The 18,123-nt window shown below is 34.4% G+C and overlaps 2 protein-coding genes across 3 annotated transcripts in view; both read left to right on the top strand.

The window, feature by feature from the left end:
- LOC118280392 (cystinosin homolog) overlaps nt 1-4,928 on the top strand; it is a 52,562-nt gene extending 47,634 nt beyond the window's left edge. The window contains exon 9 of the mRNA XM_035600414.2: nt 1,535-4,928. Coding sequence (XP_035456307.2) covers nt 1,535-1,640 — 106 coding nt within the window. The 3' untranslated portion in view covers nt 1,641-4,928. The remainder of the gene's footprint in view (nt 1-1,534) is intronic.
- Nucleotides 4,929-12,416: 7,488 nt separating this feature from the next.
- The window catches only part of LOC118282361 (facilitated trehalose transporter Tret1), a 37,819-nt gene continuing 32,112 nt past the window's right edge, over nt 12,417-18,123 (top strand). Inside the window, exon 1 of one of the 2 annotated variants that reach the window (XM_035603409.2) lies at nt 12,417-12,680. In XM_035603409.2, coding sequence (XP_035459302.1) covers nt 12,667-12,680 — 14 coding nt within the window. In that variant the 5' untranslated portion in view covers nt 12,417-12,666. The remainder of the gene's footprint in view (nt 12,681-18,123) is intronic. The other variant, XM_035603408.2, reaches the window with a different exon arrangement.

Raw genomic sequence — 18,123 nt, 5'->3', positions numbered from 1 at the left:
ATAGCCTGTGGGTTCAAATCCCACGAATTATTACATGAATAGTGCTTTTATCAAGCTGAGGTAGCACTTATAATGTATGCAGACTGCAGATTATTAGGCAGATACAATGATAGATGACTATAACAACTACGTATAATATAGTTAAAAATATGCAAATAAACAGTCTTACCAAACAAATGACACGGATTCTTATTTAGATTAGAGAATCAATATACACAATATATTATAACAACACGATGCTATATTTAAATAATTTAGACAAATAAATATTAGGATAACGTCACGACTCTCAGTACATTAGAAGGGTGAACGTACGATATTGATATGACATGTCCTAAAGTTAGATAAAAATAAAAATATTAAGATACTGTCAAAGAAAAACGATGATATAAGGAGAAAACTGATGTTATCTACAATCAAGGTTGACATATGTCCTTGGTAGTTAGAATATGCGTGTAGTGATAGCTACTGTTACTAAAATAAGTACAAAAAGAGCTGTTTATGATTATTAAAAGAAAGGTAAATACTAAATAGCTCGTCTGCAATTTGAAGATGTATTATGGTATTTTGATGTGAGTTCGAGAGAGCAGCGTCAATGTCTTATTACCAGTTGATATAGTTCGACTACATTCGAGGTAGCGGTTGCCAGGCATACTCCTGAGCTAGCACGAGCCTCAACAGGACGACTTGTTAGGTCCGACCGTCAACAGGTCCTAAGTCAAAGGTTACTAACTTAAACACGTAACTTACATACTTAAACACTCTTGCCTCAGCGTCGTGTCATCCTTTGCTATCTGAGATCTTCTGGTCCAGCTTGACTCTGCAGGAGTCATTGATACATTTCTCTTACAACTGCCGATGGACGATTCGGTGCCATAAGAGCAAACAGAACTGTTTACAACCTATGTTTACAAAAATGATTTCATTTTCATTTTAAACTAGATTCAATAATATCCGAACGTTACTGCACATATTGACGGGGCGACGGAACGTAATGAAGTAGTGTAATGACACCCTCATTGATGAATATTACTGAATCTGTTACGGCCATAGAATTGAGAATTTTAAGTATAATAATAAGATTTTATAACCAAAAAGGAGGAGGTCCTCACTTGTTTGAATGTTTTTTTTTTTTTGTATCAAATTAATAGAAATGTTATCTGAGGTCAATGTCATTAAACATTCTTATGTAAACTGTCGATACAAACACAAATTAATTAAGTATAGGTTTATTAAATTTCGAATCAAGTAAATAAATTCATGCAGAATTTACCTTAGCGTATAAGATTACAATTAATCTAATTAAAATGACTACTAAAACGCCACAATGGCGAATTTTTTACAAAGAGTATGACGAACACAATTTCTATAATTCCACAGTCAACACACACACGTTTTCTCCATCAAAAGTTATCCTTTAGATTCCCCACAAATTATACTGAAATTGCAATACAAATTACAATACGTGTATGATAATTAACTTAATAAAATAACTATAAACCATAAATTCATATACCCAATTTCCTATCACCAGGGAGGCTCGGTACATTCTACTACCTGGAGCTACCTCAACAGAAGACCTAACTCATGAAGACCAGGAGCAGCCATCAGAGGAACCCTACCAAGGCGCTCCGGCGTAACCTCAGGAGAAAACACTCGGACATACTCCTATCTCTTTCACTATCACCAAGAAGTGCTAAGGTGTGAGAGAGAAAGAAGATGGTGCCTATACGAGGTATGGAGATTTTCCTTAAATGGAGAATTTGATGATGAATGGAGAAGGACGGTGTTCTTATTGGTGGGAAAAGATCACCACCCCCAAGATTTATATTATGCGGGAATGTGGGATATATAACATAGCTCAGAAAAGTGGGTGTTATATCTTAATATACTACATATTTGATGCTAAAAGAGGTAATGTAATGTTATAATGAGAGGGTAGAAACATGATGGGTATTTGAGGATTGTACCCAAATGTCTAGATAATCTAAATAAAGATTGGAAGGCAATAATGAAACGCGGAAACTAGTTGAAATGTAAACTCCGAATTAAATAAACAGTAAATTAAATTAAAATAAACATGAATGCGTGGTTTATAGACACGCGTATCGTCAACGATAAAAGTCAGCAGTTTTTAAATTATAATGTTCGTACATTTTTTCTTTCTTTTAATAAATAAAGTTGTTTCGATAGTAATGTAAGCTAGTAACTGATATGATACGGCTACAAACACCGTTCGTCAACCACTAACTATTAAAAATATATTTCAATTGTTAAGCCTTTCACTGCCAACAAAAAACTGTTAAGGCTATTCCACTAGCGTCGGTCAGCATTATCCGACATGGCCTCTAATGTGTTAAATGTTTAGAATAACAATAATTTCTGCGATGAAAGAAGGAAATGCTCATAAGGTCATGTATCGTAATAAAAGTGATAATCCCAATGTCCTCATCTTCATAACAGACCCACTATTTAAAACTTCATTGCTGATCTAAATAATTTTTCGGAGAAATTACAATTAGGTAATCTATCTTACAAAGAAACACCTCAGTAACAATGCAGTACTTATTCAAATTATCATTATATGGCTTATCTTATAAACTATAATTTCAACTAAAACCTCTTTTAATAAAAACGCCTTCAAAGTGATACAAATAAAACAATACCTTCACACAGAACTTAGTGATAAATGAGTGAAGTGTGAATGAACAATGGAAAATGTGACTTATGCTCCAAGTGATAAGTGTGCAAATGAAGTGGAGACAAGACAATAAAACGTGCGATGTTTTTTTTTATTGAAATAAGGATTTAATTTTAATGTAGGCTTAGTTTAATGTTTATTGTATTTACTCTGGGATCAACATATGTGGCAATTTAATATATGTAGGTAATAATTATGTGTAAGCAATGTATTATGGGCTAACAATTATTTTTAATGTGTTTAATAATAATAATGGATCTTATTACTTTTTGTTTATACTGTATTAATTAATATATTTGACATGTATTTTGTTAAAATGGTGATGATCTGTAGTCTGTATTTAAGTAGCATTTTAATTTTGATTATGGCACAGGTTTCAAATATTTTTCAATATCAACGAAGGAGTTGTTTCTTAACAAAACATACAAAAGCTTTCGCATTTATAATATTAGTAGGATTGAATTTTTAGATTTTGACATTATCAGTAAATGTATTGGTGCTCCAATTAATTGTATAACTGCCACTGCCAACTCAGATACATTTAATGATTACTTAAAATATTGCTTAGTAAAGATTTTGTCCCAGAAACAGTTGCTAAGGACTGGGTTAAGTAACCATTGAACGACTAGGGAAACTAATAAAAAGTGCTCAATAGGTAAATCGACGTCTTCATAAACCTGTGTCTTACTATACTTATAACAAAATATAATCAATTGTATTTATACTCTTTAGTTTAGTATAGATGTAGTCCTAGTGTGTATTTAATTGTAATCGTATTGTTATTTAATGTATTTCTAGTTATAATATTATGTAACATGATCTGTGAGGACTTTGTGGACGATTTATTACTTTCCTTAGAACGATTTTATAAAGGCTGGTAACACACTTGTCACGTGATTTATCTACTGGTTTGCCCCCATCCCGTCTAAAATTTTCTTAATTTTTTCTACTTTTTGATAATTTTCATTTATTATAACATACAAACTTGGGCGAAATCAACAAAATAATTTACATCTGTTAAGTCCCTACGCCTTGTCTATGTCCTAGACATATAAATGATTCACCAAACGACATAACTCGAGATGATACAAAGCCATAATCTTACGCAATACAGATCAGGATCATGTTGCATTCATTTATTAATTGTTATACATATTGTGATTGTAATACATTCCACTGTTTATATCGTCTGTATTATCTACTTTACAAATACAGTTCATTTAAATATTTTCTGAATAAAAACAACAGAAGAAATTACAATCAGTATCAGAAAGGAGAGCAGAAAACGTTTGATTTGGTGGTCTTGGTATTCTTTCATGGATAATGAACCTTATTATAATATGTTAAAGGTTGAAAATCTATTGAAGGCGTCTGACATGACAGAGAATTGTATCAACAGTCCGTAATAGTTCACTTCTGGGCTATGGATCTCCTTTACATAGAAGGGATGTCATAATAACATAATCAACCTTATTGCAAAATGACAAGGTTGAAAATCTATTGAAGGTGGTGTGACAGAGTCTTGTATCAACAGTCCACTTCTGGGCTATGGACCTCCTTTATGTAGAATGCCGTAATCTTCATGCTTAGCAGGTTGGTTGGGAGATCGCAGCTTTAATGGGTTAGGTTTATCTGAGAACCCTCTGTCCAGTACTCTTAGTAGAAGTTAAAGTAATCGAAACGAGAACGCGTTCGGTGCTCTGATTGGTTGGTTTATTTGAGCCGGACAATCAGAGCACCGAACGCGTTCTTGTTTGAATTAACACGGATAGAAAAATCCCAACGAACAACAGTTGGGCAGAAAGCCCGCCAAGCACGATCACCTCGCCTGGTCGGAGGATTCTCCTTTTCTTAGGGAACTTTACTCTCTGTTCCCTAAATTTTAAACGTAAAGCAAACTCGTACTAAGGGTACTGTATAAGTAATGTATTCTACCCTACAAGTAAATGTATTTATAAATATGTAATTTTGGTATTAAATAATCAAATTATAATCCTTGTTTAGATATAAGTAGACAATGTTTGAAGCAATATTTTATCTTATGTCAATGTGCAGTGTAATCACATTTGTTTAACTCATACATTTTTATATTTAAATATTTAACCTGACAATTATGAAAGCAATACTTAATTAAAGATATGTACTTGTGTTATCATTGTATGTTGTATGTCTAGATGTAAGGTGATGGCAGTGTAATTTGTATTTTGTAATAAATTGTAACTTGTAACTGTTTTTTTTTTTATTTGGAAAGTGGCCCTTGTCATAACGTCACGCTTTTAATCCCCAAAGGGGTGGGCAGTGGTGCACATTATGGCACGTAATTCCGCTGTATAATGTACATTTCACAATTTATGTTGTAAGTCCCATGTATATCCCATATGTCCCAATAGGTGGTGAGCCTATTGCCATATATCGGGCACATTTCTAGACTCCGTGCTTACTACTGATGTAATACTTCGCCTGACCCGGGAATCGAATCCGAGACCCCTTGCCCGGTCCTTGCTATAGTTATATTTGTGTACTTTGGTCACATTTGTTAGATGATTAGATGATTTATATAGCCTGTATAAATTCATAGCAAGAAGAAAGCTAGTTTTTAAGGTATGTGTAGGTAGACTTTGGTATTGCAGATAGCCTACGATAATTACCTTCGTTAGATAAACTCTCACGTGTGAAAAAGACTTACCTATTACCTATTACTGACTATAATTATGCTACCGCAGTGTAATAAAAAAAGCAGCTACAAACATGTCAATATCTGATCACTAAGCAAACACTACGTAATTCAACGACCGACACAGTCACGTGGTAGACCCTGTGTTTGCCCACAGATAACAAACTCATTGCTTGGAAGCTCAGTCATGTGACGGACTATCACAGAGGAAATATCGCTAATGTAATTTATTATGCAGTAAAGCTATTTATTAATATTACTAGTACCACGAACTTAAGTGAAATGCACATTAAGTTGGTACCTTTTTAAGTGATTTTAAACTTTGTGTGTTTGTTGTCAAAGTTGATTTTTGGTTGATTAAAACGGTCTATTGTTTTTTGTACTACGAACTTTACACGTAGTGACTACTTTTAAGGGATTTTTAACTTAAATTATCTTGTTTTAAAGTCGGTTTCTGTATGGTTAGGGCTTGTTCATGATGATGAATGCAGATTTTGTACTATTTAATGGTATGCGGGCTAATTATTAAGTTGTAAACGCCAAGGGCTTGTAGTAAAAATAATAATAAACACCGTAGATGTGTGTTATTCTCTGATAAGCACAGATAAGTGTGAAATTATGCTTGATTCTGATGTTATGGAGCGACAAACAAGTAGATTGTCCCACAGACGAAGTAACAGGAAGAGGTGTCACATATGCGTTATCGGTCTAACTCCTGAATACTGAAACGCTACTCAATTATACCGGCAACGCACCTGTGACTCCTCTGGTGTTGCGGGTGTCCACGGGCGGCGCTGATCGCTTACCATCACTTGTTTGCTCGTTTGCCTCCTATTCCATAAAAAAAAAATGTAATAGTTCAAAGCCCGAGTAAATAGGTTGCTTATGGGCAGACGTGCTCTATCGTAGGTCGCATCATCAGGCGAGATAGCGGCCAAACATCGACCCATCAAATGTAAAAAAATGCACATAAATATAGTTCTATCTCTGTCTTTTATACATAATTTGTAGTGACAGAACTATTCTTTAGAGCGTCTTAAAATTTAGTGACGTTTGAGTATTCGACCATAAGCCATCTTATTCCTGCTTCAGTTTATCTTTCATATTTAAAATCAAATATTTTTTACTTAATCTAAATGATAAGAATCACAAGACAGCCTCGAGACATCACAAAATAAATACCCAAATATTGTTTATAACCTCAAACTGTAGATCATGAGGACAAACGTCCTCAAATTGCAATGAGTGCGCAAGGATTATTATACAGCCTGATTTTTTTAACACTTTCCAAAAATTATTTTCAAGTTCAGCATTCCATTTTTGAAGCAAAGAAAACATTTTACAAAAAAAGATGCTGACTTTATAAAAACATTAAAACGATCAAAATGACTTTTTTATTAATATAATAGTTTATTTCTTATTTAACACCAACCTCTGAAATAAAAGTCATTTTGACCGTTTTAGTGTCTTCTGTGAAGCCAGTAATATTTTTATTTAAAAATGCAATGTTTGAACGATACTCCTACTCAAAAAATTTTGGAAAGTGATAAAAAAATCACGCTGTATTTAGTTTGTCTAAATCAGCAGAGTGAGAGTAAATAATGGTGTAACGATATAATAATAACTTCTTTATCATTCAAAGGTTCAACAAGAATATGTTTAAAGGACACTTTTACTCAGGCATTCACCCTTTATTTTTGTAAAGTACTAGCTGACCGACCCAGCTTCGCATGGGTGCTGTTTTGGCGACTTTCCCGATTTATATGCCATTTATTTCATTGTATGTTTCGGACATGTAGGAAGGATGTATGTAAGAAGTATACAGAGCCGATATGAATGGGACCGTCAGTTGAGAACGCCCTTGACCACCGCAGATGGGGCCCAGTAGAGCAGCTGCCTGATCCGGAGCTGCGGACTACCTAGCCGTGTTTACCGGTTCGAAAGCAGGAGTAGGAACGGGGTGGTTTTTAGTCAGTAAGAGTCTGACACTCTCTCTCTCTCGCCTCGCCCAAGGCGGGAGAAGTCATTGGATGATTTTCTACATTAAAAAAAAGACGGACAGCGGACCAGATTAGCGATGTATTAAAAAAGTAAAAAAAGTGCCAAATTAAAAGTACCTTTAACCGACGAGCATGCATGAAAAGACAGATGACTGTTGATGAAGCGAAAGAAGTTTGTTCCACCTGATCTGCAGCTACAGGTCTGCCTAGTGCTTTTCTGTCTAATATAGGTACCTACATAAAAAAACCACAATAGGTTAAAGAATTCACTCTCACTTTAAGAGTGGCATATAATTGCACACAAAATTAAAAATAATGCAACGTAATACTGACTTAAGTACCCATACTTATCCTTAATTATCCATAGTAATGTTAATTACAGGTAATCAGTTCAGAAGGTTAGTATGTTAACGTAACAAATGAACAAACAAACTCTATATTTTATAACTATATAGTTGTGTGTAGTGGGTTGACTGACATTCCAAGAAGACGCATCCAATGATTTCAAGATATCTATATTTAAAATAGTGAAATAAAAATACCGTTGTGTTGCGACTTGCGACCCACTTATTTGCAGTCTGGACAATATTAGAATTTTATTGTCGTCACGATGCATCGACACGTTGCCTGTTATTTTAAGAATGTCATAAATATACCATGTGCTAATGTCAATCTCCAATCCGACTAACCAGTACAGAAATTATGGCAAACGGCTCTTATTTAGAGCAGGGCCCATAGTCCAATATGAGACTGAATTGAGCTGGAGTAGACTTTGACTGACTATGTACTTCTGTAATTATTTCATACATTCCTACATCATACCGACTTGCCACAGTAAATTTTGAGGTACAACTCAATCTTGGTATGTATCTAAGCTATGAATGAAAGTTGTGAAATGTATTACATTCCAAATTTTCATAATAACTATCGTGAGACACACTAAATTAACTAAAAAATCACGTTTGACTCACGTATATTAATGGAGAAAAAGCTCTACTAGTTTCGATTCACAGAGGATTCATTCACTTTTCATCATAAGCGTCGTGCGCTGATGCGGCTTATGGCTGCGCGACGTCGCCGCATCTTTTTTAGTTAAATTCCTAATTTCATTCTATGATACATAGGTACAGGTACAAAAATCCTCCAGTTATCTAACATGAAATATCTTCAAACATCTGTTTAATGAACTAACAGACAGTCGGAACACCAATATCTAGTTGGCGCGTCTCCAAAATAATCAGGAATCAAACACACCTACTCACGTAAAGCTATACAAAACCAGTTTATCTTGACCTCGCTTTGTATGATCTTTCCGCAGAATTAACAGTCAGTTTATACTGGTTATGTATAGCCTGGTGTGTTTAAAATGGAATAAACATCATAAATTCATGGAACAACAAGCAAGCATGGTGTTCATAATGCTATCTATAGACGACCATGGCTTTGGCCTTTCTGTAATCGTAGTACAAATAGCAGCATATCAAAGTACCCTTATATATCCCACCTCTACATTCAATTTCCAACCTTATTGCAAAATTGTAAAGTTGGAATTGCTGTAAAGATAGTGGATAGTTTTGGATAGAATGATGTGCGATTGTTTGTATGTTTTTCTATTAATTGGAAAGTAATTGCTGTTACGGGTAATAGTGGTGGTTTTATTGACGTAATGCTCTTGTTCTAGTGAAGTATTTTATTATCTGTGCAGTTTGTAATGTGTAAGGTTGCTGGGTAAATAATTGGTAGATATGTGATAGGGATAATGGAAGAATAACGTTAAGTAAAGTAAAATAACAATCATAGGTAAGTACGCAAGTATTTTAATATGTATATTCTGACAGTTGGTCCTAATTTTTTTGACCCCAAGGTGGGAAGTCCTCATGGAGTCGGACTGAAACGGACTGTCAGACTCTTACTGACTAAAACCCACACCGGTGTTCCGTCTTACGGGTTCGATGTAAACGAAATTCTTCCGCAGAACAGTTGGTCCCTTAAACCAAAAAATCGCCATCAGTTAACACACTAAATTAATCTTTAAACCTTTAGATTTGCCTTACGTAATTTATTAAGAACAATATAGGACTTAAGTGTAGATGTTAAGTTTGTGATGTATTCCGTTGTTTATTGTATTTTAGGTTTCCAATGAAGATGAAGTTCACTATGTGGTAAAACCCTCTTTAATAAATAAGGTAAGTACCTAATAAAAATAACAACACAGGTAAGTACGTACAGAAAATTCTCACATACTCAATTTGAACAAACATTTCAGTATCTATTTGTTGTCAAGTCGTTTTGAAGCTCCTTTTGACATTCGTAATAACTTCTAGGAACTCAAACATACTCGTAACTATATACCTAATATTAATAACATAATAATATGTTTAAATAACAAGTAATTTTCACTAGTGTCGTCACATGTCAACTAAACAAATATTGTTTGTGTGCGTCCTCGATTTACACCCTCACATGATGATAGTGTCAGTCGCTAACCTTACTAAGGGCTAGGATACACTGCGGTTAAACTGCAACGGTTTTTAACCACATTTTTTTTTGTGGGGGGAAAATCATCCAATGACTTCTCCCGTCTTGAGTGAGGCGGGAGGGAGTGTCAGACTCTTACTGACTAAAAACCACCCCGTTCCTTCTCCTGGTTTGAGCCGGAGCCCCGGTAACCTTTTACGTTGTCCGCAGCTCCGGGTTTTTGACCACCTAGGTTTTTGAAACGAGATTTTTTATTTTCACATTTATACAAATTACAGCTTATTTTTTATGAAGGGGGAAAATCATCCAATTACTTCTCTCGCCTTGAGCGAGACAAGAGGGAGTGTCAGACTCTTACTGACTAAAAACCACCCCGTTCCTACTCCTGCTTTTCGAACCGGAGCCCTGGTAAACCCGCTAGGTAGTCCGCAGCTCCGGATCAAGACAAATTACAGTTAAAATAAAGAATTATCTATGTAACAATGATTAAATGGAGGCCAATTACAAGTTTTCACATATATGTAGATAAGTGGGTATTATGATTGCAGACAGTAAAATCTTTAATATGTTCGACATAACAGTTAGCAATACAAAAAAAAATCAGTAGCAAAAAATTAAATAAATGATTTTCGAGTCATTTTTCAGGCTACGGATTTTTAACCTGTAAAGTGTTACAAAATTTGTAACCTATTCAGAACTTAGTAGTGGGTAGATTTAGAGTCGAAATTTGTGTGAGCTTATAACCATGGTGAGTGCTTTTCAAGCGGTTTTGCGGTTAGAGCGGTTTTCACAATCTCGGGAAAAAACCGCAGTGTGGCTTTAGCCTGACTTAAGTACACGTATGACGGTATGAGGTATCACTTATGTTATACATAGCCATACTAAACCAACCATTGTTGATCACAGACTTGTAAATGAATATTGCAAGTAAATAATTTATGAATTTCACGACACGACTTATATATGTTTGCTTATCACATAATATCGTGTCACGCCTCTTTTACCTCGACAGAGGTTGGTGTTATCGTCATCAGCTTGTTTTCGTCCACCATTGGATATCTGAGTAACATGATAGAAAGCAGGTGACTGTAGTCTTCGGACGTCTAACTGCCAATTTCAATCATCATCGTCATTATATCAGCCATAAGACGTCCACTGCTGAACATAGGCCTCCCCCAATTTCAATAACCAATCTTAATTCAAAATCTTTAGATCAATCTTCATTTTTTGACAGAAACTCTATAGAACTAATGACATAAGGCGATCTTAATCTAAAGATTTTGGGATTGAGATTATTGAAATCGGCACTCATACACCAGATAATATTAGTCAAAATCAAAGCATTTATTTCAATTAGTCAATTTAATTAGGCAATTTTGGTACTACAAAACCATCTTGTGCAGAAAACAAAAAATATAAAAATACAATATTTTCAGTCACTTTTATTAAGAGTTTCCTGTTATAACTAAGAGTTAAGCTATTATGTAATTGTAAAACAAAATTTGGTGAAATAATGCTCACGACGGAAAATAGACATACAAGACTTTAAACCTAATTAAAGTAACGCCTATATACCTAGATACCTAAGTCCTTAGTACATAGTAAACTTTATTACCCAATGGCCATCATTTCGAGGCAAACAAAACTATTACACATTGCACTTAAAATGCCTTGAATGATTAGCAATGACAAATGAAAATACAAATAAATTAGTAGTTCCATTTATTAGTTTTTCATTGATTGGTAAATGGTCTGTTTCTTCATCTTGTACTTATCCCAACTTACTTTGCGATTACAGGCAAACTAAGAAAAAAGGTAGTAAGAAAAAAATTACCGGTATCTATTTATTTGGCACTATGAAGTGAGTTCTCGTTATAGATACATACAATAAGATTATTGTAATACGCTAGACTTATGTAAATGAATTACATGAGGTACAAAATAATTGACTTAGGTAATAAAAACCTCATTACGAATAATATGTAGAACTTTCTTTAATTTCATGAATGGCTACGGACTACGGGCTACGGTCAACAAGTTGTCAATATTCGTAGGTGCTACGGTCAAGGTTCGACCTGCTACGCCGTAGCAACGCGACCACTTGTTGATACAACGTCAGAGCCTCAAGTGACGTAGGACTACGAGATTTTTTTATTTGGAAAATTGGGCAAACATATTGTTTAAAAAGTATGTGAAACGTAAAAAATATTCTACATGTCATATTTATTAGTTCCACCTGCCCTACAAGAGTGAATGACTGAATAATCTAATAATAACTTTGATCTAAAATTACAATCTCATTGGCAACGTTTTGCTAGCTGACACTGACATTAAACTTTATCAAGGTATCCTTCACATTTGTAATGTACCTTTGAAGAAAATCAAGTTTAAAATCATATGTAAATAGGTAAGCAAGATGGCGTACGTAGTATTCTTGTTTAGATAAAATGTCATATGAAATACTATTTGTTGTTTATTTACCGTGTTCTTGAAAGTGCATGACAAAGGTTTCTGTCCGTTTCCAGTCTGGTTAATTAAAGATCTCGACGTCGAGCTTTGTGTCGCGAAGAAAATAGTGATAAATCGCGGGAAAAACTCATTTCTCACCAGTACGCGCGCAAACGCCGGCCAGCGCGCACGCGTCCATAGATAATATAATAAAATGCGCGGCAAAACAGTCGAAACTTAGCTCGAATTAAGTGCCTTTAAGTTTTATAGACAAATAATGTGATAGTAATTAATAAGTGAAATTATTTCCTGTGATACTGTGTACAGATACTTTTATTTAATAGACAAAGTGAAATTATACTACAATGGCGGACGAGAAGTGAGTATTTTTGTGTTATTTTTAATATTATTACGGGATCATTGACCCTATTTCTTTCTAATTTTGAATTTGGGCTGTAAATAAATTTATTTTGGAAAATATTTGGCACGGTTGTATCCAAGGTATTTGCTGTTAATTTTAAAATATTTTCTATAATTATTACGTTTCGAGTTTCTGGTCGTATCGTCGGGTAGAATGCGTAAACTCACGTATCTATTGCAGCGATAATTCCTCGTCGTATAGCTACCTACGTAGGTATACTTACTGGGTTCTGATACGTAAATAAACATGCCAACTCCGGTATTTATTGGTTTATAGTAAATCTATGTATAGTTACATAACTTTGTAGGTATATAAGATAGAAATTAATTATTATGTAAAATTAAAGATAGAAATTGAATTGTGATAAAACTTACTTGATTATACGATATTGTTTTTGCCAATAAAAAAAAATGTTATAGTTTTTTCTTATATGTGTCATATTCTCCATTTAACTAAATAAACTATACTTTTTTTTTACCAATGAATATCAAAAACTATTCAGTTACAGTCAAAAATGTATGATGTAACCAAACACATTATTTGTACATGTGTACATATTATTTGTGGATGTGTGTATAACATATACAAATATAGTCACAGAGACTCAAAAAATATATATTTGTAGGTATAATAAATTATTTTGATAAGAATACCGTTAACCATGAATAGACCACACACATTGTAATTACGTAAATTGTATTTCTTTTTTAAATACAAATTCCATTTTCGTCCTCATTTGAGTATCTACAGTCACTTTTATAGAAAAAATTGATAAAGTGAAATTCTGTAAAATTGATAAATTAATTTAGAGCCAGCTAAGTTGGTACCAATTAGGAATGTAGTTAGATGATAAACTGTATTTATTTCTGCAATAGGGCTACGAATAGCACAATAGCACGCCGAAATAAAAAAAAAACGAAACTATAGTAGGCCGACTATTCCTATTTTATTACTATGAGACGAAACACCGAAATACACTTATAAACTTGGAGGTTATCTAATACATATATAAAATTTCCATGTCACAATGTTAGTTCCCGTACTCCTCCAAAACGGCTTTGCCGATTTTTACCAAATTTTATTTTTATATGCGTATTCAGTAGGTCTGAGAATCAACTCTGAGTTGTTTACCCTTAAAATTAGTTTTTATATTTTATATAATTTATAAGGCAAAACAACGTTTGCCAGGTCATCTAGTAATGGTATAATATTACAATTTATATTCTCTAAGCATAAAATAATTTAGTAGATATCAAAATTTATTTAAATCCTATCTAGGTACTAAAGGTAACCTCCTTATCTAAGTAGGTAAACTAAACACGAGCACTATTAAAATAGACACTCGTGCGCATCCACATTCTTGCATAATTTTAATATTATTTATAAATTAATTCTATCCTAATTTCCTAAGCTTGTTTCTTTCTGATTCTTTTAGAAATTGATATTTGAGGTTTTATAGGATTGTATGGTTTGTTTTTTCTTTTTTAAATGTCATGCAAGAATATAATTTAGGCACTAGGTATCTGCTTTGTGATAGTCACATGATCTTGTGCATAAAATACCTGTCTTTCACAATGTCTGATCAAGTCTCTGTTAGTCTTAATTAATGGATCTCATCACATCAAACGAATGACGAATGGCACGGTTGGCGCGGTGGCTGGCTTAAATCATATTTTTTTTAAATGTCAACAAATAAAGGAGTCTGTCAGTCGGTCTGTCAGTGAAGCTAGATGTTCCTTGTATTTTGACTTTGGAAGTCTACGTACAAATAAGAATGAAGTCGGGTAATTAAAGAAGCAGTCCTTCCCTACCATGTATTTGTGTCCTATATTCATATGCACCGTGCATTAGCATGCAAAACTCGCATGATTGCACTTATCAGCCATTATCACGTATAAATAAAACAGTTCACGCTGTTCTAGTCTGTGTGTAGTGATAATTGTGTTGTATAAATTAATCATAGTATGCTGTTTGTAATGAAGTACCTCATTATTTCCAAACTACATGGTTGTTCGTGAATTTTGTGGTTTTTATCGTGGTTTTTGGTATATATCGTGTATGGTATATTAATATATTTTTATAAACACTATCGTGAGATATACTGAATTAAATAAAACATCACGGTTCACTCACGTACATTAATGGAGAAAAGCTCTGCTTTACCATGAGCAGCTTGCGCAGACGCGGCGACATCGCTCATCCTACTAGTAAAGCTTTTCTCCATTTATTGTACGTGGGTAAACCGTGAATTTTAGTCGAAGTAAAATAATTTTGTGAAACCTTACACCATGCTACAATTATATCCTTTTTACAAGCATAAAATCACAGCCTCGTAATACCAACCTGTAAATGATTTAATCAAATATTTCGGTCGGGAAAGGAACTCGCGAGCGACTCATTGCACAGCAACTTGTTGCCGAGCTACAGTCAAATCCGCTCAACGACTAGCAGCATAGGTGTGACCGTTTTATAAGACTGCCAATAGATCATTTACTATGTAATTTATTAGACAGCTACTATTAATTTTATACATTACCTACACCACAGTGGGCAGATCTTCAAATATTTTAAAAATACATACGACATACTTCGTAAAATGCAATTATCTATGAAATATTGCAATTTGACGTTGAGTAATGTTCTAATTACTTATTAGGTGCTACTAATGAAGTTAATATGATTTGGAGATGTATGATATAACTGTCACCCCATTTCATCTCCATGCGAGAAACGTCGGTGATGATTTTCCACCTTAATTTTATGCTATTATACTATAAACTCTAAGAAGGTTTAAGGTAAGCGTCCACAGACCCGCATCGTACGCATCGCACGCATTTCGTATGACGTCATCAGTACGCATCGCATGGAAGCATTGCCGATGATGCGGTCCGTACGATGCGGATCAGTGGACGAAGTTGTATGAGTTTTTATACAAGACAAACTAAAATCCGAACTTGCGATGCGTACGATACGAGCCTGTGGACGCTTACCTTTAATCAATCTCGTTACAACTTTTTGGAATATTCTATGAAGTTCAACAAGAGTTTGTACGAAAATAAAACATGTTTTTAGTAAAATAGTGCTACATATATTACGGTGTAATAAATTACGTTGCTACTGATAGTAGTAAGAAATTATCCCTACCGACTTGTCCTCGAAAATATACTGGAAGCGTATCTCACCGTGAGTAATGATAATGTGTCGACGACTTTTAACTTACTGATAAGTTACATCGACCCGCCCAAGGCCTGGCTATTTTAAACCCTTTTTCTCGGAGGTTAATTAAGGTTCTACATGTTAGGACATTGAATACATTAGGGATTGTAGTCGTTTTTCATTCTTCATCATAATTGCAAACGTTTAAATTATATTTAATAACATTTCCTTTCATAAACTTGGCGTGATTTTTAAAGCTATATACGAGTATATCTAATTTGTCCATAAAGATTTGAGAGTACACTACGAACTATTCAAATTGGACTACCAGTTACAATTTCAACGTACATTAATGGAGAAAAGCTCTACTAGTTTCGAGTCACAGATTGACTCTTCATCATGAGCAGCGTGCGCACACGCGGCAACGTCGCACAACCTACTGTTTTCTACATTAATGTGTACAGTAAATCGTGGTTTTCAGTCACGATAATTGTTATAAAAATTCCAACATACAATTTAAGAAAACAAACTTTTTTTTTAGTAAACTACTGTGACATAAATTACAGTAGATAAAACAATTAAATTATATAATACACGTGAATTTTTGAACAGTGTAAACAACTAAGAGATTACCTAATAATTTCTGCAAAGTAACATAATATTGTTTTTGAACACACACAGTGTGAACTATGGCCGTCTTATCACTATATGTGTCAAATTGATAACTTGGATAGTGACACAATGTACAATCATCCACTGTTAGTTTGTGTGTCTATCTATTTCTTTGTAACTCCTAAACGGATGTGCCAATTTTGATGCGGTTTACGTTATAGGTAATTTTGTTATCTTGGGTGATTTTATTAATGAGTTCTGGCCTTGGACGATATATTTTGTTTTGATTTACATAGTAACTCGTGTGTTGTGTGAAATTGATGCAATACCAATGTGATTAGAAGTCATTATCTATTCTATCAAAAGAGATAAGGCATTATTACTATACGTAGTAGACTTTCCACACGTGGTTTATGTTTTGTGTTTTGATTTTGTTTCCTCCATGTTCCTGGATTATTGTCCATTAATGGACCGTTTAAAAGTACTTACGTAAATTAATTCTTGAAATGATGATGAATTAGCTAAAGTACCATCCTTTAGGTGAAAAATTCCCGGACTGCGGACTACCTAGCGGGTTTACCGGGGCTCCGTCTCGACAAGCAGGAGTAGGAACAAGGTGGTTTTTAGTCAGTAAGAGTCTGACACTCCCTCTCGCCTCGTCCTGGCGAGAGAAGCCATTGGATCATTTCCCCCCTTAAAAAAGGTGAAAAATTCTCATAAAGCCCCATTCTCTAGAAAACGAAGTACAGGTTCTTTCAGACTCCAACAGACTACCAAATCAACCCTTACTGAATTTAGTTTGTGTCGGAAATATCAGGTTGTCGACCGACTCACGTGCGTCTGCGCCACTGAATGAGACGAGACCTGGCTTCAAGCCATGAGCCTTCACCTTGCTAGCACTCTTGGCACAACCCTGCTATGAGCTATGTACCGGTAATTTTAAACTCACGTGTTTTCATACAAAAAATTAAATGTAGGTGGCGAGAATGCGCAAATAATTTTGAAATGTCGCTACACACAATCTGTTTTAAACTTGAATTTGTCAAATGTCTAGAACAGTGTTCGAAGTTTATTATTAAACTTCTTCTTCGCTCTCACACTCTTGATAAAGTTGTCGTAGGCGTGTCATTGTGGAGTTGAATACTTAGTGGGTTTACCAGGGTTCCAGCTCGAAAAGCAGGAGTAGGAATGAGATGGATTTTAGTCAGTAAGATTGATGACACTCCCTCTTGCCTCGCCCAAAGCGGGAGAAGTCATTGGATGATTTTCCCCCATCAAAAAAAGGCGTGTCATTGGGAGTAGCACTTTCTCTAGCATTAACTGTGTATCCATGGAGCAGGTCCATCGAGGGCAGTTTTGATTTGGTCAGTACAAAGCACTGATGACCTACCGCATTATTTTACCCACTTCCAATGTTATATATGACTAAAAATATAGATTTTAATAGGTTGATCTCGTGTATACTTGATATAAATAAATATTAAGGTACATACATTTCAGCAGCTTCTAAAAAGAAGCAGCTTCTTCAGTAGCAGTTAAAAGCTTTATAATGTGTTAATGTAAAAAGTTTGTTGTTTACTGGCAACCTAAAATAAATCTTAAATATATGTTGCAAAGAATTTCTTTTTCTCAG

The sequence above is a fragment of the Spodoptera frugiperda genome, chromosome 20 (genome assembly GCF_023101765.2).
Source record: "Spodoptera frugiperda isolate SF20-4 chromosome 20, AGI-APGP_CSIRO_Sfru_2.0, whole genome shotgun sequence".
In the NCBI taxonomy this organism is placed as follows: Eukaryota; Metazoa; Arthropoda; class Insecta; order Lepidoptera; family Noctuidae; genus Spodoptera; species Spodoptera frugiperda.
The sequence above is the reverse complement of the archived record's forward strand: the minus strand, read 5'-3'. Positions and strand labels throughout refer to the sequence as shown.